The 23911-nt window shown below is 34.9% G+C and overlaps 1 protein-coding gene and 2 long non-coding RNA genes across 15 annotated transcripts; all 3 read left to right on the top strand.

Annotated features, from left to right (window-relative positions):
* Positions 1 to 1398: 1398 nt before the first annotated feature.
* Positions 1399 to 3541, top strand: LOC150030382 (uncharacterized). Its single transcript, XR_016527035.1, has 3 exons — positions 1399 to 1525; positions 1950 to 2009; positions 3395 to 3541. It is a non-coding gene; the product is annotated as an uncharacterized LOC150030382 (long non-coding RNA).
* Positions 3542 to 7519: 3978 nt separating this feature from the next.
* LOC150030381 (pyrophosphate--fructose 6-phosphate 1-phosphotransferase subunit beta 1-like) lies at positions 7520 to 13668 on the top strand. 12 transcript variants are annotated; one of them, XR_016527032.1, is made up of 8 exons: positions 7520 to 8111; positions 11506 to 11559; positions 11646 to 11752; positions 11960 to 12065; positions 12230 to 12296; positions 12412 to 12477; positions 12593 to 12698; positions 13583 to 13668. XR_016527032.1 is itself a non-coding variant. In XM_090309777.1 (8 exons), the coding sequence occupies exons 1-7, from the start codon at positions 8094 to 8096 to the stop codon at positions 12692 to 12694; spliced, it is 504 nt and encodes a 167-aa protein (XP_090165903.1). In that variant the 5' UTR covers positions 7520 to 8093; the 3' UTR covers positions 12695 to 12698; positions 13583 to 13668. The 12 variants fall into 12 exon arrangements, 8 of the variants coding, with proteins under 8 accessions (XP_090165903.1, XP_090165902.1, XP_090165901.1 ...); XR_016527031.1 differs by lacking the exon at positions 13583 to 13668 and adding an exon at positions 13153 to 13576; XR_016527030.1 differs by lacking the exon at positions 13583 to 13668 and adding an exon at positions 13149 to 13576.
* Positions 13669 to 13950: 282 nt separating this feature from the next.
* Positions 13951 to 16527, top strand: LOC150030380 (uncharacterized). 2 transcript variants are annotated; one of them, XR_016527034.1, is made up of 4 exons: positions 13951 to 14011; positions 14535 to 14605; positions 16096 to 16257; positions 16356 to 16527. It is a non-coding gene; the product is annotated as an uncharacterized LOC150030380 (long non-coding RNA). The 2 variants fall into 2 exon arrangements; XR_016527033.1 differs by lacking the exon at positions 13951 to 14011 and having other exon boundaries at positions 14018 to 14605.
* Positions 16528 to 23911: the final 7384 nt, after the last annotated feature.

The following is a 23911-nucleotide window of genomic DNA, read 5'->3' as shown; positions in this document are numbered from 1 at the left end:
AAAAAAATTGTACTTTGCTGGTTAGTGCTCTGTGTGTTATCTCTGTTTATTTCTTCTTTTGACTTATACGTACGAAGGGATGTGTGGTTTACCCACGAACTTTGATTCAACTTATTGCTATGCTTTGGGTTACACTGCTGGAGCTCTCCTCCAGAGTGGAAAAACTAGACCAATATCATCGATCTATCTGTCTCACTTCTTGTACCTCCTGATCATTTTAGTCTCTAACCTTTTAACCTTTCATTCTTTTTTTTTTTTATATCAGTTTCCTCCATAGATTTTTTCCTCGTTTCTATTATGCATACGAGGTAGGAAATTTGGCTGCTTCTGTTGAAGATTGGATGGCTGGTGAAACTGCATTGACTTCGTTAATGGATGTGGAGAGGAGACACGATATGATTTTTTCATGAAAACGTGCATTCTTGTTCTCATGTTTTATTGAATAACACGTTAATAATTTTTTTATAGAATATTTTTTTATGAGGAATAAGAAGGGAAATGAAAAACAGAGTATCAATTATCCAGCCAAAATGTGAACAATGGAATTCACTAGAAGAAAAAAATGAAAGATGAAAAAAACTCTCCAATCTATATTAAAAAGACAACAATTTTCTAGTTGATGAAACTTAAAAGTTTATTTTTTTTTCTTTTTTGAGTATCCAAATAACTTACTAGTTACTAACACAATACTATAAAGACTAGTCAAGGTGTATGTGAGATCAGAGAAACAATGATAAAAGTGGAGTATCATCATGTAAAAGTGGAGTATCTTTTCTCTTAACAATTTTGAAAGGATTTGGATTGATAGAACATCTTTATGTAGTCTAGTTTAATATTTATCATTTGATGATCTCTTTCTAAAGGTAGAATTCGTTTGGCAAGTAAGTTCAAGCCTGTGATCAAGAAGACAATGGTGGAACTAGGTGGTAATATGATCTCTTTCTAGAGTAAATTACGTTTCCTTTAATCTCCTTCCCAGTCTTATATTATAATTCATGACGCTCCATTTGTCATGTGAGGAGGTCAGATCAGAATCCTACCATTAATTATGCAAGTTCAAATCTAAAAGAAGAATGGAGCAGGTGATCTGGATATAGGTATCTTACACAACCAAATTGGTGAAAATCGAACCTATTTTTCAGAAATTGGATAAGATATTTTAATTAAGTCTCGAGTCAAATTCCATAGTTGGAAGTGAGATATCTAAATTCTTTGTAGTTTCCATTCTTACATGAATTATTAGGAATGTGTTAAGTTCATTGTAATGTCTAATTTTGTTGGTGTATATTTTTGCTTAGTATTGTCTTGTAAAGGGCCGGCCGGCAAAATCATAGACGAAGCTTTATGGTGTTTCTTTTAATTCTTGGAAAAGGAGGGCTCCTGGGTATGTTCTCGAAAGGGAAGGTAGAGGTAGTTTTTCGAATGGCGAAGAGAGGCGGCTCGGCAAAGAAGGAATGAGAAATCGTCAAAGATGACTTCTTTGTTGGCGAAACGAAGGGCTAGTTCTTTCTCTCTCCATCTTATGGTATTTCACTTGATTTCTTTCTTCTTGTCTTTCTTTATCCTTTTCTTCTTTCTCCTTTTTCTTTCTTTTTTTTAATCTCCGTTTCTCCGTCTATCTTCTCCATCTCTTGTTTAATTTTCTCCATTCATATGATTGTATCTCAATATCTTTCTGTTTTTCTGTTTTCTTCATCTCATTTCTATTGATACTCCTTTCTTCTATTTCTCTCTCTTTTTGTTTGCCCTTTGTTAAAATTTGATACTTCATGTATTATTATTTAGTTTATAGCTAAATGTCATTAAAGCTAAAATATTGAAATATTAGTAAAGTAACTTGGTCATTAGTGTTGCGTGTGTGTATCATTAGTGTGGGTGTTAGTTTAAACAATATAAAAAATTGTTACGACTGTTGTATTTGGTTAGTTAATCATGTATTTTTTTGCTAGGTTAAATCACTTCATTTTTATCCCCAATTCAAGTCGTGGAGTAGAAGAACACACTAAAAGGTATGAAAAAGTTGTAGTAGTCTTTTACCTTCAGGCTATTAAATTTGAGCGATTTAGTCACATATTAACTCTAAATCTTGCTTTTTCTATCTTAAAATCTAGCTCTTTATTTTATCCTTGTTTTAAAAAATGTTTGAATTAGTCTTTGTCAAATATTATGTCACACTTGCATTAGTCTTTGTAAAATCTAGCTCAAGTGCCTATTTATTTGTTTTGCTATTCTTACGTTCTCACTTCTTGGTGGAAACTAAAAATCCCATAGAAAGTTCATTTATTTTCTTGGTTGGTTCTTTGGGAACTATTAATGCCTTCCACGTCTTGCAAAAAACCTCCCATATGTCTTAGGCCTGAATTGGCAAGTTTTGTGTAGCATAGCCGAGTTCTAAACATTTACCTTGGTTGTCCCTTTTCCACTAGTCTCCAGGTGTTTTTGGTTGGGATTTATGTTTTAAGCCTTTTCTTTTTGCTAAGGTTGGGTTTTCACCAAATGTTGGTGGAGGTCTTTATCTGTATGCAAATTGATTGATTTCGTGGAGACCAAATGCGTTTTAAAGTAGCCTAAATTGTTACATTCGCTTGGAGACCAAATATCTCTTTTCATTTTTTAAATTAAAAATTTCGTTTCATTGAAACCCCCTCTCTCTCTCTCTCTCGTTGTTTTAGCCATAAAAATTTTAGTCTCTTGCTGGCCAAATCCTCACATTAGGGACTCATATGGAGCTTTTGGAGAATCAAAATCCCTTCTTAGAGTGTTATCCATTTCATCCACAAGCTCTTTCCTCTTATTCTAGTCAAGTCCTTCATCTTCTCGACCTTGTCGAACACTCAATTTTCCACTTCTTTCATTGATTCAATCTTTCATTTCTCTACCTATCTCCCCATTTTCATCTTCATTTCTCTCCTACCAATGTCTCCGCCTTTCATCGCTAATGCCGATGTTTCCTTAGTCATTGCATCTTCTCCGTCGGAGATTGGCCTTGTTTCTACTGTGTATATCGAAGTCCAAGCCCACTGTATCGATCAACCTCTCCCTTTTCCCTCTATTCCCAAAAACCCCTTCAAAATCCTCGATGGCCCTCCTAGCTCTGCCGCTGGCAATCCGGGTGTTTATTATCCATAGATCATTTACTTTCTCTTCTTGTTTTGGAGTTTTTAGCCTTCATAACGTGCTTTTTTTTTTGTACTCTGTTTGGTAACTGAGTTGATTGATGTCTCGAAGGAAGAGTAGTGACATGCATTGAGTTTTGTTTGTTCTTTTACTGTTTTGCTTATGATTGTAAATCTTGCTTTTGTTTGGAACTTGAGTTTTACTGAATGCGTTTGAGGCCAGTTGCTACTTCTTAAGGTTTTAAAATGTTTGAATTGTGTGTTATAAGTGCGCGCAGATGATATCACAAAGTTGTTTCTTGATCTTTTCGGCCAACCGTCGGCAATGTTGGTGCCAAGTGATTCCAGTTCGGTGCAGGTGAATAAGAAATTGAAGATCGGAGTTGTCTAGTCTGGTGGCCAAGCACTGGGAGGGCATAATGTGATTTCTGACTATTTGGTAGGGTCTCATTGTGTCCACATTTATAAATCAAGAACAAATGTTTGCTTTTCTGTTCAAGTTGTGGCTAATTAGCAGCTTCAATGATTTTGGTGAAGATTACCTACAAGTTCATGCAAAAGGAAGCACGTTGTATGGTTTCAAGGGTGGTCCTGCAGGGATCATGAAATGTAAATATGTAGAACTAACTGCATAATTTATCTACCCATATCGCAATCAGGTTAATTTTCTTGAAGGGATTTCTAGCTTTCACTTGTTAGAATTATTAGTGTGAATATGTGCAGTCTTGATTCGAAGTGATTGCCATTTGTATGCAATTCTTGATTTAAATGCATTTTTGTTTTATTAGGGTGGTTTTGATATGATATGTAGTGGGAGGGATAAGATTGAAACACTAGATCAGGTGAAATTCTTTCTTCCCAGAATTTTCATTTTGAGACGTCTTAGTTGTAGTCAAGGCATTAATTGACTGTTCGTTTCTATTTCAGTTTAGCAAGCTGAAGAAACTGCTAAGAAGCTTGATTTGGATGGCCTTGTCAATTGGTGGAGATGATTCCAACACAAATGCCTGTCTCCTCGCTGAAAACTTTAGGTATTTTTCAAACTATGAAATTTGTTTATTGCCTCCCTCCTTTTTGCTCTCTCTTTCTTACTTTCATTGTCATAGATAAGCTATTATATGTTATTTTTATTGCAGAAATATAAGGTTGAGTAATTAATTACTCTAGGGTACCATTTTTTGTGTGTGCAAGACTCTGTTATTTATATTCCCCTTCTATCTGTTGTTTTCAAATTAGGAGTAAGAATTTGAACCCGAGTGATTGGTTGCCCAAAACTATTGATGGTGATCTCAAATGCAAAGAGGTCACCACAAGTTTTGGATTTGATTCTGCTTGCAAGGTACTCATTTCTCTTTGTAACTGCTTTAGAATTCATATTTCGTTTGGACTGAACTTTGGTGACTCTTTCAAAGTTGAAGTAGTTTCTTCAAGAACTCAAGGAAAAAATGGAATATCGCATTCATGAGATGAGACTCTTAATAGGCTCTGCTGATGTTTATTTATGCAGATATATTAAAAAATGATTGGTAATGTGTACAAAGAGGAAATCATAATAAACATCAATCGTGAGAAAAGCTCCGGATTTAAAACAGTCAAGATTCTGGAAGAACGAGAGAAGAAGAAAATGCCACCGTGGACGTGAAAGGCCCAGCTTGGAATAAGTAGTCCCTGAGCTACTATGTGAAGACATCGTATCCCGGATGCTTTCTTTTCGAAATATCCTTTTTCTACATCAATACTTCACCTTCATCACCATTATTATTACATGGTTATCATATATTTGCTTTTACTGTTATCATTACCCTCTCAATGTTTTATTTGCAAACGATCGAGGCGAACGATTGAGGAGGCGCTGCACAAAGAATACAAACTACTTTATTATTATCATTACCCTCTCAATGTTTTCTTTGATGCAATGCAAAGGAAGATCGCCGCAAAGAAGGAGGCATCGACAGACAATGCCGACGACAGCGCAAATTTTGGGGTTGTATTTTTCCTTCACTCCATTCTAAATTCTGCACCATCGCATCGTATTTTAATTTTGAAAGTTTTATCACCGCATCCTATTTGATTACCGCAATCATTTAACATTGATAAATTTAGTAAGTCGCTGCATGCTTTCTCTTTGCCATTTATGATTTCAATGATGAATCACATGCATCAATTTTTTTTTTTATATACTAGAGTTAACTTATTTTTAGGACAATCACCTCAAGAAATGTTTCTAAAAGTTAGTGGTCGGCTAGCTTTCTTTCAAACTGATCCTTTACCAAACTTCTTAAGAACATCGCATGACTTCTTTCAATCTATTGGCAAGGAGGACATTGTCGCATTTTAAATTTTGGGGTGAGGTATTTATTTTCAACCTTGCTATTTTTGGCTTTTTGAAGAAAAAAAAGGAAAAAATTATAAACAACTCATGCCAACGCAAATAAACGGAAACTCATGTTGATCTGAGTTAGTTAACGTTGATGAATGACACATAACCTGTAGTTGGATGTCAGCAAGGGAACACACGTGGGGGCAAAAGCCGATACGGAAAACGAAAGTAAGTCGCCCAGACTACGATAAAACAAAATAACGCAATTCTGCTGTAGTATGTTATGAGTCTAGTTTGAGAAAGTGCGTCCTTGCTGTAAAATTGGATGTCTGCATGACAAAATGTGGGGGAAAGCCCAAAATGAATGGCGGGGAATGCGTCCATCGCATGGGCATGGTAGTTGCGATCGTCAAGCGATTGCGATCACCGTGTCGAAGTTGCAGGGTATTAAGCGAATGCGGTCACTGCAAGATTGCGGCTACACGATAACGCATAATAGAGGGATCAACGTAAGGTTGGTGGAATGAACGCATCAACGTACATCTTGGGAAAATAAAAAACTGATGTTGACATTTCACCTACTACGCCATTAGCAGCAGAGATTTAGAAAGGGCTAACGCGTCGTGAATGTCAGAATCAGAGCAGTCCATTAATGCTGTCGGCAATCCAAGCTCTATATAAAGAAGCCGGTGAGTAGAATGTCAACTTATCTAGAGTTTTTCCCTGCGATCCAGACAAATGCGTGAGAAGAAAGCTTAAGAATTCTTCATCTCCTTCTTCCATTCTGAGAAACGACCAAAGCCTACGATCGGAGCTAGATCTCGGGAGAGTCAGCTCCACCGCCCATCCATGTCACCTGATGCGTTATTTTATGAGGCTGAATTATGGATGAAAATGCGTTGATTAAGTTTTCTCAGTGGAATTCAAGTGTAAACCCCACTGAGTTTCTTGGTAAGTTCAGGGTCGAACACAGGGACTTGGGAAAAAAATATGCGGTGGCAATTTATCAGAAGAATTTGCGGTAACCAAATAAATCAAGTAGTTATTAGGAATGTTGTTTGTGGTAATAAAAATAAACAAATGCAGCGGAGTTCGAAAAGAGTTATAAAACAGAAGACGCGATGAGTATGCGGTGAATGGGTTGAGAAGAGTTTCGGCTAACACTTCTTAGGATGCGTTCATGCTATGCGATCATGCAACACACATACAATTGTAAATCATCTCTCGATGCGAATGCTACGACTTTTAATGCTAGAACGCATGCGATGTATGCGATAAGACTATAGGACCTACACATAAGCCTCTATTCTTATTTATGCGATGAAAAAATGACACATACACATATAAGGCGACCACATAATATCATACCTATCTCTAGGATGCATGCGATGCAGGTTGGCAAACAGAATTTATCTCTAGGTTCCTATCTTTTGTTTATGCAGTTCTAATCATTGCACTCTCGAGTCTAGATTCTAACTTAGCTCTTTCAAATCTTAGGTTCTTTCTTTAGACTCTCTCTCTCGAGTAGCTCTAAAGGGATGTCGAGCACAACATAAAGAAAATGGAGAACCTAAAGAGAGAGTCTAAAGAGCTACTCGAGAGAGAGTCTAAAGAGAGAGTCTAAAGGGATCAATATGTCATTCTTGAACTGATATCATTTATAACCCGCTTTCTACAGGTGCAACAGCTTATTTCGGAACTCAATGAAATTCTTGCCCATGATATTATAGATGGGGATAGGTTATGGAAAAATAAATATTATAGATGAGGATAGGTTATGGAAAATGAAACTTACTACTCGTGCTTGAACTTTTGTTGTTTTACTTTAACGCTCCTGTCCAAGTAATTGTTTTTTCTTTTTGTTTTATACATGTCTTTCCATGAAATTGAGTTGGAAAAGAGAAGGCAACAAGGTGCATATAATGGGCGGCCAATTCAAGGGGTAGTCACATTTCTTTGGGTACTTATTCTATTCGTGCTTGAACTTTTGCTGTTTTACTTAAACCTCCTGTTTAATAATTTAGTGATTAACACATATTATATTTAGCACTTGGGTAGTAGGCAAATAAGTTATGAACTCAAAAACATGCATGTTGGTAAATGCATCAAGATCTTTTAAATTCATATTTGATAATTAGGGGTATCAAGTATCTAGACTTCCATTATGAACTCGTAAAGAAAATGCCCAATCAAGTGATGGGTTAGGCTTACAGCTACTTGACTTTCAAATGTAAACTTACCAATGGTACGAGCGAATGGCCATGAGATGATACGAAAAAAATTGTACTTTGCTGGTTAGTGCTCTGTGTGTTATCTCTGTTTATTTCTTCTTTTGACTTATAGGTACGAAGGGATGTATGGTTTACCCACGAACTTTGATTCAACTTATTGCTATGCTTTGGGTTACACTGCTGGAGCTCTCCTCCAGAGTGGAAAAACTGGACCAATATCATCGATCTGTCTGTCCCACTTCTTGTACCTCCTGATCATTTTAGTCTCTAACCTTTTAACCTTTCATTCTTTTTCTTGATATCAGTTTCCTCCATAGATTTTTTCCTCATTTCTATTACTTACTAGTTATGCATACCGGGTAGGAAATTTGGCTGCTTCTGTTGAAGATTGGATGGCTGGCGAAACTGCATTGACTTTGTTAATGGATGTGGAGAGGATACACGGTATGATTTTTTCATGAAAACGTGCATTCCTGTTCTCATGTTTTCTTGAATAACACGTTAATAATTTTTTTTATAGAATATTTTTTATGGGGAATAAGAAGGGAAATGATAAACAGAGTATCAATTATCCAGCCAAAATGAGAACAAATGGAGATCGCTAGAAGAAAAAAAACGAAAGATGAAAAAAACTCTCCAATCTATATTAAAAAGACAACAATTTTCTAGTTGATGAAACTTAAAAGTTTATTTATTTTTTTCTTTTTTTGAGTATCCAAATAACTTAATAGTTACTTAGACAATATTATAAAGACTAGACAAGGTGCATGTAAGATCAGAAAAACAAGGATAAAAGTGGAGTATCTTTTCTCTTAACAATTTTGAAAGGCTTTGGATTGATAGAACATCTTCATGAAGTCTAGTTTAATATTTATCATTTGATGATCTCTTTCTAAAGGTAGAATTCGTTTGGCAAGTAAGTTCAAGCCTGTGATCAAGAAGACAATGGTGGAACTAGATGGTGATATGATCTCTTTCACCACGAGCTTCAGTTGAGCTAGTTTGAGATTGTTAAGCTTCACTTTCATCTTGTAGAACCTTAATATTTCTTACTTGGCCAACTCCTTATGATTGCCACTTATTTGTTTATCACATCCTTTAGTGCCTTTCCCACTAACTCACCTCACCTGTAACAATATCACTACCTGGAATAGTTGCTTCAACTCGTTTATTCCCAGCCATATCAGCCACAACTTTCTTAGTACAATCATTACTGCTATCATTAGTTTTGCTATTTTCTTTCACAGTACACATATCATTTTTAGCACAAATACCAATATTATCAGAGACGAGTATGAGCATCATTTTCATTCTCAACACAAATATTGAGGTTATTAGAGACAGAAGTATGAGTTCACCTTGGGCTAATGTTGGTTCGGACTCATAGATCGTTACCGGAGAAACAATAGGTGGCCCAATTTCCTTCTTGAGATTCTTCCTTTAGTATATTATCCATGGACCTATTTGATAGGTAAGACAGAGACAGTGTCGGTAATATTCAAGATAGGATTAGGAAGGGAATCAGAAAAGAACAAAGATTGGGACTAGTTAGTCTCTTCATTAGAGCTATTCCCCTGAAAATGACTAATAGGAAAGAAAGGTTGATCCTCTAGAAAGGTGACATCTATCGAAATAAAATACTTGTGGGAGGGTGGATGAGAACACTTATACCCACGTTGATGGAGAGGATAGCCAACGAAGACACATTTCTAAGCACGAGGAGTAAATTTTGTCTTTTAACGCAACTGCGCGCCTCAATGCATACTCAACCTTTCCATGCAGCGTCTCGCGTGCACACTTGTACAACCCTCGTGTGCAACCTAGCGTACACACCCATGCAATGCCTTGCGTCATTTTGCCTTTGCGCACATCTGTAGCCTGCCCGGTTGAGTTGCCTTCATGTTCAACGGTTGCAGTTGCATGATTATTCAATCCAAAAATCCAAATTCAAATTCAAGCTGAATTTACTTATTTTTCCAGACATTATTTCGGGAATTTCCCTTCTACAAACTTGTTTTAAAATGTCTTAACTTATCTTAAAATTTGAGCTTCAAATTCTTCACGATCTGGTCAGAATTTTTCAATCTTCACACCTTGCTCAGAATCACCCGAGAGCTTTACCTCTTGAGGAAATCTTCTGATTTCAACTTGAATTCTTATGAATTTCCTTCCAGCAACCTCAGAGCTTCATCTACACTCCTTAAGCCTTCAAATGGCTGTGGAATCACCCCTTTAGCACGAGATAATTGTCCAAACCAAGTTCTTGAACTGAGGCTTCCCTTTTAGATTAAGAGATGCATGACCTTAATTACACTTAGGCTGCCACCTATCCCACTAAGTCAACATTAAACCTTCTAATCTCGACAACTGGCCACTACAATAGGTGATTAAGCTGAAAGCTTCCCCTAATCACCAATGCATAGCTTCCTAACTCTTACCAACGCATGGCTTTACTTGGACGCATACACCTCTCAGCCAATGCACGCCTCAGCGCCCTTTCTCGCACCTGATGCCTAGTCTCAAGATCATCGCATGGCCTTACTTTACACACATCCTTGCCCGACCATTGCACACCAACGCACGCACAAGCCGCATCGCTTAAGGCATCCTCGCCCATGCACGCGTTCTTGCCCACCTAACCTCAACGTGAGTCTCGGCTAGCGCATGGCATCGTCTTCTCGGCCAACACTTAGCCAATGTCCTTCTTCACGCCACTAGCTTTCATCTTAACCTTAAGATTCTTAGGCTGTCGCACACCTCAGCATGATCGTCAATGCACCATGACCTTCAACACTTAGTCAAAATTTCTCTCCTTAACCAAGCCTTCTTACTCTTTCACTTAACACTTGAGAGCCCTTAGTAAACAACACTTGAAATCATTTTTCTTTCCTTCCTTAGCATCCTCAAGCTTTCCCTACAACCTAGTATTAACTTACACTTAATCTTATTTAACATACACAAGTAGAGAAAATAAGCTTCGGGGTTGAAAAATATTTCTTGCTTTGCTTAATGAGATCCACAACTACTTTCCTTCTCAGGTAGTTAGTCATAACTACTTGACTCATTGAGTACTCATAGGCAATCATTTTAATATTCATATATTAAGCAAACAAAATAACTTCCACAGATTCTACTTAGATCATGATATTAATCTTCACCCTTACCCCATTAGAATTAGTTACTTATAACAAGAGATAAAGTGAAAGTGAGGATAGATAAGATGATAAAAGTGAACATGATGATATTAAAATAGTTGTTGAATACACAAATGAACAATCTCTTAAACAAAATGCAATACAACAACTAAAAAGATAAAGAGATAAGGTGAAGGGAAGTTGTTAGTAATCTCTTGCTTCCCACAGATGAATGTTAAGGCTGCTAGTGATATAATGGTTGGATGAATGCAGAAAGCCCTTGTAGTCTCTTACTTCGGGGAAGCTTCAATTAAGAATTGGGGTGAAATATGGAGGTGGAATTTTTTTCTCGTGCAAATCTCAATCTTTGGGTATAAAAGTCCATCCCTCCTTCATGGCGTCAAGGCTCTATTTATAGAGCCGTGCACTGACTATTGGTGGGATTCCCACTCTGATAAGTCGTTATCGTCTAACGTGGTAGGTGAGAATGTCAGCCTTGCTATCATGGTCAATATTCTAAATACTTACCAGAAGATCCGCTGACTGCACAATTTATCTACCCGTATCGCAATCAGGTTAATTTTCTTGAAGGGATTTCTAGCTTTCGCTTGTTAGAATTGTTAGTGTGAATATGTGCAGTTTTGATGCGAAGTGATTGCCATTTGAATGCAATTCTTGATTTAAATGCATTTTTGTTTTATCAGGGTGGTTTTGATATGATATGCAGTGGGAGGGATAAGATTGAAACTCCAGATCAGGTGAAACTCTATCTGCCTAGAATTTTCATTTTGAGACATCTTAGTTGTAGTCAAGGCATTAATTGATAGTTCGGTTCTATTTTTAGTTTAAGCAAGCTAAAGAAACTGCTCAGAATCTTGATCTGGATGGCCTTGTTGTAATTGGGGGAGATGATTCCAACACAAATGCTTGTCTCCTTGCTGAAAACTTTAGGTATTTTTCAGAACTATGAAATTTGTTTATTGCCTCCCTTCTTTTTACTCTCTTTCTCACTCTCATTGTCGTATATGGATAAGCTATTATATGTTGTTTTTATTGCAGAAATATAAGGTTGAGTAATTAATTACTCTAGGGTACCATTTTTTTGTGTGCAAGACTCTGTTATTTATATTCCCCTTCTTTCTGTTGTTTTCAAATTAGGAGTAAGAATTTGAAAACCCGAGTAATTGGTTGCCCAAAAACTATCGATGGTGATCTTAAATGCAAAGAGGTCCCCACAAGTTTTGGATTTGATTCTGCTTGTAAGGTACTCATTTCTCTTTGTAATTGCTTTAGAATTCATATTCCGTTTGGACTGAACTTTGGAGACTATTGCAAAGTTGAAGTAGTTTCTTCAAGAACTCAAGGAAAAAATGGAATGTCGCATTCATGAGATGAGACTCTTAATAGGCTCTGCTGATGTTTATGCAGATATATTCAGAAATGATTGGTAATGTGATGGTTGATGCTCGATCTACAGAAAAAGTGTACTTTGCTGGTTAGTGCTCTGTGTGTTATCTCTGTTTAATTCTTCTTTTGACTTATACGTACGAAGGGATGTGTGGTTTACCCACGAACATTGATTCAACTTATTGTCATGGTTTGGGTTACAGTGCTAGAGCTCTCCTCCAGAGTGGAAAAACTGGAACAATATCATCGATCTGTCTGTCCCAATTCTTGTACCTTCTGATCATTTTAGTCTCTAACCTTTTAACCTTTCATTCTTTTTCTTGATATCAGTTTCCTCCATAGATTTTTTCCTCGTTTTTATTACTTACTAGTTATGCATACCAGGTAGGAACTTTGGCTGCTCTAGTTGAAGATTGGATGGCTGGCAGAACTCCATTAACTTCGTTAATGGACGTGGAGAGGAGACACGATATGATTTTTTCATGAAAACGTGCATTCCTGTTCTCATGTTTTCTTGAATAACAAGTTAATAATTTTTTTCTAGAATATGTTTTATGGGGAATAAGAAGGGAAATGACAAACAGAGTATCAATTATCCAGCCAAAATGAGAACAATGGAGTTCACTAGAAGAAAAAAAATGGAAGAAGAAAAAAACTCTCCAATCTATATTAAAAAGACAACAATTTTCTAGTTGATGAAACTTAAAAGTTTTTTTTTTTTTCTTTTTTTGAGTATCCAAATAACTTAATAGTTACTAACACAATACTATAAAGACTAGTCAATGTGCATGTAAGATCAGAAAAACAAGGATAAAAGTGGAGTATCATCATGTAAAAGTGGAGTATCTTTTCACTTAACAATTTTGAAAGGCTTTGGATTGATAGAACATCTTCATGAAGTCTAGTTTAATATTTATCATTTGATGATCTCTTTCTAAAGGTAGAATTCGTTTGGCAAGTAAGTTCAAGCCCGTGATCAAGAAGACAATGGTGGAACTAGATGGTAATATGATCTCTTTCTAGAGTAAATGTCGTTTCCTTTAATCTCCTTCCCAGTCTTATATTATAATTCACGCCGCTCCATTTGTCATGTGAGGAGGTCAGATCAGAATTCTACCATTGATTATGCAAGTTCAAATCTAAAAGAAGAATGGAGCAGGTGATCTGGATATAGGTATCTTACACAACCAAATTGATGAAAATCGAACCTATTTTTCAGAATTTGGATAAGATATTTTAATTAAGTCTCGGGTCAAATTCCATAGTTGGAAGTGAGATATCTAACTTCTTTGTAGTTTCCATTCTTACATGAATTATTATGAATGTGTTAAGTTCATTGTAATGTCTATTTTGTTGGTGTATATTTTTGCTCAGTATTGTCTTGTAAAGGGTCGGCCGACAAAATCACAGACGAAGCTTTATGGTATTTCTTTTAATTATTGGAAAATGAGGGCTCCTGGATTGTATCTCAATATCTTTTTGTTTTTCTGTTTTCTTCATCTCATTTCCATTTATACTCCTTTCTTCTATTTCTTTCTCTCTTTTTGTTTGCCCTTTGTTAAAATTTGATACTTCATGTATTATTATTTAGTTTATAGCTAAATGTCATTAAAGCTAAAATATTGAAATATTAGTTAAGTAACTTGGTCATTAGTGTCGATTAGTGTGGATGTTAGTTTAAACAATATAAAAAATTGTTACGACTATTGTATTTGGTTAGTTCATCATGTACTTTTTTGCTAGGTTGAATCACTTTATTTTTGTCCCCAATTCAAGTTACGGAGTAGAAGAACACACTAAAAGGTATGAAAAAGTTGTAGTAGTCTTTTACCTTCAGGCTATTAAATTTGAGTGATTTAGTCACATATTAACTCTAAATCTTGCCTAGAATATTTTTCTATCTTAAAATCTAGCTCTTTATCTTATCATTGTTTTAAAAAATATTTGAATTAGTCTTTGTCAAATATTATGTCACACTTGAGTTTATGATTTTTCTGTTCCTTGATTTCTTGAAACTAGCTGATCTTTATTTTTTGACTTATTTTATTTCTCTTTTAATCGGTTCTTTGAGTGATTAGTTGTTTAGGATTGTGATTTATGATTCTATAGGGCATGGACAAAGAAAAAGAGATGACATTTTAGTTCGTGGGTATTTTCATCTCCAGAATAAAATCTCAAATTAAAATCCTAAGTTAGTAACTGACAAATCAGAATTGGAATTGATTAAATATGTCAAGTGGGGATAAAAAAAATTCACTTTTAACTTTTTGTATTTTATACTCATGCTCCTTTGCCTTTTTGCATAATCTTTTTTGGTTCTATACAGGCCAACGGAGGATTTATAATGAGTGCAAGTCACACAATCTAGGTGGACCTGAATACGATTGGGGTATTAAGGTGATTTTTTTTAAAAAAAAATATTTTGCACTGCCCTTTATATTTAATTAAATGAAATTATTGGTAAAAATGCAACCTTTTGATGAAGCATAATGCTTTTGTTGCAAAATGTTAGTTGAAAATTATGATCTTTATCTTATAATCCATGACAACTACAACAATGATGTATCTATGTTTATCTGACTTAAATGCATTGACTTTTCAGTTTACTTATAGCAATGGGCAGACTGCACCTGAATCAGTTACAGACAAAATATATGGAAACACCATTTTGTTATATTTTTTTTTTTTTGTTCAATTTCTTGTTTACTTTCAAATTAGTCAATTTTCATGTTATATTGCATTCAATATTTTGTACATTTTTATTCTTTTCTTGTTTATATGAAAGTTCTCTTTGAGTCGTCTGGGTCCTCAGTCCTCTTGTGAAGTGCCTATTTATTTGTTTTGCTATTCTTACGTTCTCACTTCTTGGTGGAAACTAAAAATCCCATCGAAAGTTCATTTATTTTCTTGGTTGGTTCTTTGGGAACTATTAATACCTTCCATGTCTTGCAAAAAACCTCCTAAAGTGGCAAGTTTTGTGGAGCATAGCCGAGTTCTAAATATTTACCTTGGTTGTCCCTTTTCCACTAGAGTCTCCAGGTGTTTTTGGTTGGGATTTGTTGTAAGCCTTTTCTTTTTGCTAAGGTTGGGTTTTCATCAAATGTTGGTGGAGGTCTTTATCTGTATGCAAATTTATTAATTTCATGGAGACCAAATGTGTTTTAAAGTAGATTAAATTTGTTACATTCGCTTGGAGACCAAATATCTCTTTTCATTTGTTCAATGAAAAATTCCGTTTCATTGAAACCCTCTCTCTCTCTCGTTGTTTTAGCCATAAAAATTCTAGTCTCTTGCTGGCCAAATCCTCACATCAGGAACTCATATGGAGCTTTTGAAGAACCGAAATCCCTTCTTAGAGTGTTATCCATTTCATCCACAAGCTCTTTCCTCTTATTCTAGTCGAGTCCTTCTTCATCTTCTTGACCTTGTCGAACACTCAATTTTCCACTTCTTTCATTGATTCAATCTTTCATTTCTCTACCTATCTCCCCATTTTCATTTTCATTTCTCTCCTACCAATGTCTCCACCTTTCATCGCTAATGCCGATGTTTCCCCCGTCATTGCATCTTCTCCGTCGGAGATCGGCCGTGTTTCTACTGTGTATAGTGAAGTCCAAGCTCACCGTATCGATCAACCTCACCCTTTTCCCTCTATTCTCAAAAACCCCTTCAAAATCCTCGATGGCCCTCCTAGCTCTGAGTTGATTGATGTCTCGAAGGAAGAGTAGTGACATGCATTGAGTTTTGTTTATTCTTTTACTGTGTTTTTCTTATGATTATGGATCTCGCTTTTGTTTGGAACTTGAGTTTTACAGAATGAGTTTGAGGCCAGTTGCTACTTCTTAAGGTTTTAGAGTGTTTGAGTTGTGTGTTATATGTGCGTGCAGATGAGATCACAAAGCTGTTTCCTGATCTTTTCGGCCAACCGTCGGCAATGTTGGTGCCAAGTGATTCCAGTTCGATGCAGATGAATAAGAAATTGAAGATTGGAGTTGTCTAGTTTTGTGGCCAAGCATTGAGAGGGCATAATGTGATTTCTAGACTATTTGGTAGGGTCTCATTGTGTCCACATTTATAAATCAAGAATAAATGTTTGGTTTTCTGTTCAAGTTGTGGCTAATTAGCAGATTCTATAATTTTGTTGAAGATTTCCTACAGGTTCATGCAAAAGGAAGCACGTTGTATGGTTTCAAGGGTGTCCTACAGGGATCATGAAATGTAAATATGTAGAACTGACTGCATAAATTTAAACAGAGAGATAATTTTGATGTATTTTCTTCACGCTGATGATAAGAATAAACTAAAGTGTGTTTGTAATATATTTTCACGTGTTTAATTTAAAAAATAAGTCATTTTAAAAAAAATAAATGTTTGATAAGTATTTAAAATAACTTTTTAAAAGTTTTTTTTTTTAATAAATATTCACGAAGGATGTTTAAATAAAAATAAGTTTTTTAAAAAACCATTTTTCCACAAGCAAACAGATCCTACATTACTAACTAAATATTTATTTTATAAAGTAGTTCTTCAAACAGAGTTTATATTAACAATAGTAAAAAAATAAATTATTCATAACATAATAGTTATTAATTTATAAGGACAAATTTATAATATTTTTTTTTACTAACATGCAAATGATCAAAAATAAAATATTATAAAATAAAAACTCAAACATTCCTATAGGTTGGAAGTTGCTCAATCCCCCATGTTGTTGTATTAAAAAAAAAAAAAGGTTAAATTCTAAAATAATTTTTTATTGAGAAATTTTCCAAATAGAAAAAATGTCAAACTATTTACAGAAAAAGTAAAAAAAAAAACATTGATAGACACAGATAGATTTCTATGCCGATAGACTTCTGTCAGTCTCTATGCTAGATAAAGAATATTAAGATTTTATTATTTTGTGTAAATAGTTTCCCTATTTTTTAAAATTTTTTTGAAAATCTCCTTTTTTATAACTATTAATAGATAAAATTTAGTCAACGAGTATACCAAATAATGAATGATTAAATAAACGATATTAAGAAAATCAAGGTAATCTTCATACCCTGTTTTTTATTCTAAGAAAATCATGTTCGATATATTTGTATGAAAGAATTTATATCTATTTGTTTACACTTTTTGCAATTTTTTTAGTACAACAAATATGAGGGATGGAGATCTGAAGGTGTAACGACTGGTTCCTTACATATTATGGTCCAACCGCTACGACATGCATACTTAGACTTTTCTATCATGAGATAGTTTTGGCAAAAATCTCAAAAGAACATATCTAAGATTTTATTAATTAAGTAGAAAACTATATAAAAAGTTTATTTTACAAAACACCAGGATCCATAAAACATTAGCGTAGTGATACAAAAATGTATGTGCCTATAATAGTGAGTTTGATGGTTGGCCATTTGAGCGACATCCAGTTCTGCCACTATGCTGTGTCCTTACCTAGAAAGTCTATAAAAATAGGATGAGTATATAATATACCCAGTAAGTATTTCTCACATAGGGTAGTGACCAAATGCACAATCACATGCAACATGTCCTGAAAACGTATGATTGGGACTGAAAACATATAATAACATGTGGTGGTCGGTTATGCTTCTAACGTAAATTTCTCTGCCCTGATAGAAAGATGAGGACTTAGGCGGAAACTAACTCATCTGATGATTAGCGGGTCATGTAGTCAGTAGGGTCAGAGTCGCATCCAACATCAACCATTAACATAAACGTAAGTGTAACGACCCGAACCCTAGGATCTAGGTAAGGCCGTTACTAAAATAAATGCATGCAAAGAATTTAAAACGACGCTCAGTTATTTGAAATAAATGCTAATTAAAAACAAGAGAAGTTCAAGAGACATTTATTAAATGCCATTATTAAAAACAATAATAGGGTACCCATAAATCATAAAGGTTAATAAATACATATAAAAAAAACAATCCTTAATAATAAGTTTCAAACATCAAAACTAAACATTTAAGGGAAACATGAAAAGAACTCTAAATCTCATGATGCGGAAGCGTAAAAACTAGTCCCAGTGGCTCGATCATGAATTCCGCTGCGCCATCGCCGGTGCATCTCTACCCTTACCTGAAACATCAACATAAGAAAGAATGAGTATGAAATACTCAGTAAGTAGCCCCACCACTGGGGTCAGGCTAGGCATCTATGTCCTCTAGATACCCGCACATGGCACATAAATACATGTAATAGATGAGAGACTGAGTCCTATCTTATTGTAGTTAAGTATGCTCACAAAACTGGTGAATCCCGAAGGAAACACAAAACTGGTGAATCCCGAAGGAAACACAAACTGATGAATCCCAAAGGAAACACAAAACTGGTGAATCCCGAAGGAAACACAAAAATGGTGAATCTCGAAGGAAACACAAACTGGTGAATCCCGAAGGAGACACAAACTAGTGAATCCCGAAGGAAACACAAACTCGTGAATCCCGAAAGAAACAAAAATTGGTGAGCATCTAACTAATCAATGAAGATATTCACACAGTCTTAACATGCTATGATTCAACATTGTACAGTTCTAAAACATACATAAAAATCCTTGATACCTTGGCTTCATCACATACACATAATTCTTAATAACATATTATACATCATCCATGTATAACTTATATCATAAATCCACAACATGCAAGTATGCCTCAACACCAGCAGATCAGACATCGATATATGAAAACACATACTATCACATACTAACGATCAAGCACTTAGGTGTGTATGTAAACAAATCAGAATCTATGCCAGAACATACTTTGATTCAGGTCATACTGTCAATCAATATGCTAACATTTACCATAACATACGCTTATTATGCTAGCATACACAATTAAAGCCTGGCCCGTGGGCAGTTCCAGTAGTAAGATTACTTACCTTTACTCGCAAACTCTAGAAACTAGCAAGCTCAACCTCTTCCTTGTCCAACGAAACCGAAAGCCCACAGGATCAAACTTAAATCACCCAAAACAAAGACACCAGGACACCTCAAGATCCAAACCTCAACATCATGGCAAATTATTTTAGGCCGCAGTCTATGGTTCAGTCAAACTTAAATCGAGAAATTCATAAACATACAACATGCTTAACAACCCACATAAGTTTAGAGCCTTACTCTTCACCAAGATTCGTCGACTACCCCTTTACTCGGCTGGACGACAACTTCAGCAACCTAAAATTTTTCCCTATATTCAAAACATGACGTGTACCAATAATTCAAGGCCAAATTCTAGTGACTACTCAAAATCCTCAAGGAATCCAATCAAAACAATTTACACTTACCCTTAATCCAAGATTTCGACAAAGACCAAAGCAGACCCGACGTGCAGGGACGATGGCGACCGACAGTGGTGAGGCTGGGACGGCGGACGCGTGGCTGGAGGGAATTTGGACGAGCGGCCCAGCTGGACGGAGGCTCACGGCAGCGATTGGAGAGCTTCTGGTTGCTCGCGGACGGAACGAATGGCTGAAAGGGACGACGCGACGGCGGGCGGCGTGGTCTGACTGGTGGGATCTGGTCGGTCGAAACCCACGAATGGCGAGCAACGCAGTTGGGGGGAGGTCGATGGCTGGGTGACTGGTGGCACGCGGGGGCTAGATCCAGTGGTGCAACCGGTTGAAAGCGGACGTGCGACGCTTCGAGGTCGATGAATGGTGGTCGGTTGGAGGTGCACGACGACTGAGGGTGTAGCGGCTGGGTGTGCGGCAAGGAAGAAGAAAACGGAGGACGGGCTCGCATGAGTGAGGGAGAAGGTGGTGGTGGTGGGGGGGGGGGTCCTTTTTATTTTAAAAAAATATACTAATAATAATAGTAATAATAATAATAAAAGGAAAATAGTATAACTCTAATTAGATCCTTTCCTTAACCCACTTTATACTATTTAATTCTTTTCCTTTTTCTAAAAATAATTAATTCCTGCCATAACTTTTCAAATTGAATAATTTTTGAATAAATTCCACGACAACATTTAAATCCTCGCATTTATACTTTAAATTCAGAATTCCAAACATGTCCTTCAACTAAGGACAATTACTGAAAAGGGAAAAGTTTTACATTATTAATAAATAAATAAAAAGGTGTAGGATGTTACAGTAAGATTGGACTAGAGGGGTGCAACCATACATACCCTGCTAGCCCTAAAAGCATAACTTTTATCTAATTAAAATTTAATCTTATGAACAAACATAATGCATAGGGTCCCTTGTCGATAAACGTATTTTAAACATGTAATGCAACATAACAATAACATAATTATGCAACATATTAAAGGTACACTACCATGAAACACTTAAAAAGATGGTGAGATAACTACTTACTTTGACTGCGATCCTAGTTATTCCTTATTATTCCCTATGGTTTAATCAGTAGAGCTTTCCCTCTTAAAAGGAAATTTTAGGCAGCACTTCCCTTGCTTTTCCTCCTTCTAACTAACAGAATTACTTCACCATTTTCACACGATTTTTACTACTAAGTTTTGTTTGAGAATCCGTTTAACTTTCAGCCTAAAGCCTCCTATTATAGTTGTTTCCAGCTCTTCTCTGTGTGATAACTCATCCTACACATGGCTTCTTTAAAATTACTTAGGTTTAAGAATTTCTCTTAATAAGACACCTAATTTTGGCTAACGTTTGCCCTTACGTCATCCACCTTTGTTTGTATTCCATTTTGGGTTTTCCATGTATAATCTATAAGATCGTGGCCAAATTCAACCCATAATCCCCGCTTCTGTCCAAATCTTGCTCTTTCTATTCTCATAATCTCGCTCTCTCTAACTTTCTCGTTGGTTTGGATCTTGTGACTTTCTAGCTCTCGCTCTCGCTGGTTTGGCTCTCGTGGCTCTCGCTCTCGCTCTCGTGGCTCCTACTCTCTCCCATTGTCTCGCTGAGAATCTCGCTCTCTCCAATTTTCTCTCCACTCTCGCTTTCTCCAATTTTCTCTCCAATCTCGCTCTCTCCACTTTCGCTCTCTTCAATTTTCTCTCAAATCTCGCTAGTTTTCACGCGTTGGTTGCCTTCATCACTGCTTGTGGATTCCACTTCCCCTTTTTAACTCTTTCAAATTTTAAGAGTATATGGGCAATTAATTCTCCTCCAATTTTTCCAATGAGCAGTGCCCAAACAAAAAGTTATCTACGGCCCTTTGTCTCCTGAATTAGATAGCGTCCAATTTCTAATTAATCCTCCCTGATTCTGCCCCTTATTCATTATTTTTGGATAATTAATAAATTTCTTGTTTTTTTCCAATTCTAAATTTTCACCCGATTTTCCTATTAAGTTTATATATTTTTCATTCTTAATTATATATTTTATTTGTTTTCCTGCTTTCTAAATTAGGGTTAGGGTATTACATTTACCACCCATTTAAATAAAATTTCGTCCTGCTTAACATTTGACATTTAATTTCTTGTAGTGTATGCGTACAAATTTGGGTTGTTACAAAAGGTTCATACATGTCAATTACCACTTAATTATGTGCACTTCGTATTTTGGTAAATACTCCAGAAAAAATAACATTCATGAACAATCAAATATGTATTCTATAAAATTATTATGGGAAGAAAAATTTGATAGATGAACGTATTAAAAATATTTGATTTATTCTGTTCTCATTTTTTTCTACCATATGTGGAATAAGGAAATCGAACCTCTAACTTCAAAATTGATTAGTAAAAGCTTATGTCAACTGAATTACGATTCATTTATTTATAGCACAACACTTCCAAATTTTCGATAAATGCACTTTCGACAAATGGTGTTTAACAAATTAGAATTTAATCATAAATTAAATAAATCTTATTTAATATGATAAAATCTATTCTAATATCATCTTAAATCACCGATTGACTCAAAAGCTTAAATTTGTAAGTGAAGGTAAATTTAATCTTATATCATCTAACATAAATGTTAGATAAGAATTAATAAAAGAAGGACCGACATAAAAATTACGCTCTCTCGATATAAAATGAAACAATTGCTAATAAATCGAGAAAAATCTAAAATTTGAAAAGGTTTTAAGCCATTGAAGAAATTGAATAATTAATTCAAAAGTAGTACATAATAAAGTTTTAATAGGAAGGTAAAAAAGAAGGGAAAAAAGTCTAATGTTATGTTTGACCATATGCAATGCATAAAAGGAATGTTTGGTTGTCGAATTTTACATCATTAGTATGTCAACGAATTCTCACTGTATATTAAATTGAGCTATGAATTTTAGGCAAAATAATGACAAATAAATTTGACTAAGTTACATCTCTATTAAAATGAGACAAATAATGGCAAAATAATGACAAATAATGACAATAAAGATAAAAAGTATTGTATTGTAGTGGCAAGATTGAACATCTAACCTATAGAAATTGGATTCTAATTTAAATAATCATTTAATAGCTATCCATTAAATATTAGTTGATAATAAAAGAGAGTGTTTGGGGTGGAGAGGTGAGATGAGATGAGTTGAGATATGAACTCAATTCATTGTTTGGGAGGCTAACATCGTATGTCACCGACATTTTATACCATGTCTACCAATAGTACACTCAGTTCTCGTCACTACTGATGTCTCATTGCTCAACTCTGGCGATCACCTTCAACGACCAACTTCAGTGACCAAACATGTTCTTAATTATCATACCAATCAAAATGGAATTTCTTTTATTTATTTGAAATAGAAAAAGATAAAATAAAATTGTGAAATCAACAAGAGCGTTGACATAGTGCTTGTACTATCGATCTCGAAGTCTGAGGTTCGATTCCCCACTCCACACTTTAATTAATTACAATACCTTCCAAAAATAAAATAAAATAAAATAAAATTGGGAGATGAAGGAGAATGACTAGTAAGAACAAGATTGTTGACTTGACATATTTTCAAACATAACGGTCAAATTTCTGCTGTTTGCATTACGATCACTGACCGGCTAGATGGTGCTGCCCGCAGTCAGTTTCTAAGAATTATCTTCAATTTTGCAGCCACCTCAATAAGCTTTCCTCTTTTCTCTCTCTTTTTTCACCTTCTTACAAGATATTACTATAAATAAATAAATAAGAGAAAAAAAATTATTTTATTTTGTTTTTAAATTTGGCTCTACTTTTCATTTAGTTTCTAGGTTACACTTTCAAGTTGAGTTCTTTTTTTCCCCAATATGGTCATAATGTTTCGAAATTTAAATTTTTAACCTCAAATTTTTACTAAATACTCACTTTTAATTTTTGATGTGAATATCTATTATTTTATTTAAAATAATTATAAAGTATAATTGTAAATTAATTCATATACAATTAATACTAAAGATTGAAAGCGAATCATTTGTAAAAAAATTGATATTAAAATTGTAAATCTTAAAACATAGTAACTAAATTGAAATAAAACTCAAACCTAGATGGTAGAATTGTAATATTTGGGATTAAATTCAAATCAAACTAAAAAATCAAGAATGAAAAGTGTAACATCTCTAAACTTTGGAACCAAATAAATACTAAACTTAAAACTTATTGACCAAAGATATATTTTTTTTAAAAAAAATAATATAAATATCTATTACACAAATTAGAGATGCTTTGATTAACCAAAGAAAAAAATATTTTCCAGAAAAGTCATTTTTATTTAAAATATATTTTTTAATAAAAGAAATTGTTTAATATATACTTTGAAAGGATTTAAAAAGCTATTTTGAGTGATTGTCAAATACT

The sequence above is a fragment of the Benincasa hispida genome, unplaced genomic scaffold (assembly GCF_027475165.1).
Source record: "Benincasa hispida cultivar pf3 unplaced genomic scaffold, pf3_genome.v1.1 HicScf252, whole genome shotgun sequence".
NCBI classification, from domain to species: domain Eukaryota; kingdom Viridiplantae; phylum Streptophyta; class Magnoliopsida; order Cucurbitales; family Cucurbitaceae; genus Benincasa; species Benincasa hispida.
Note: the sequence above shows the minus strand (reverse complement) of the source record. Positions and strands in the feature narration are given on the sequence as shown.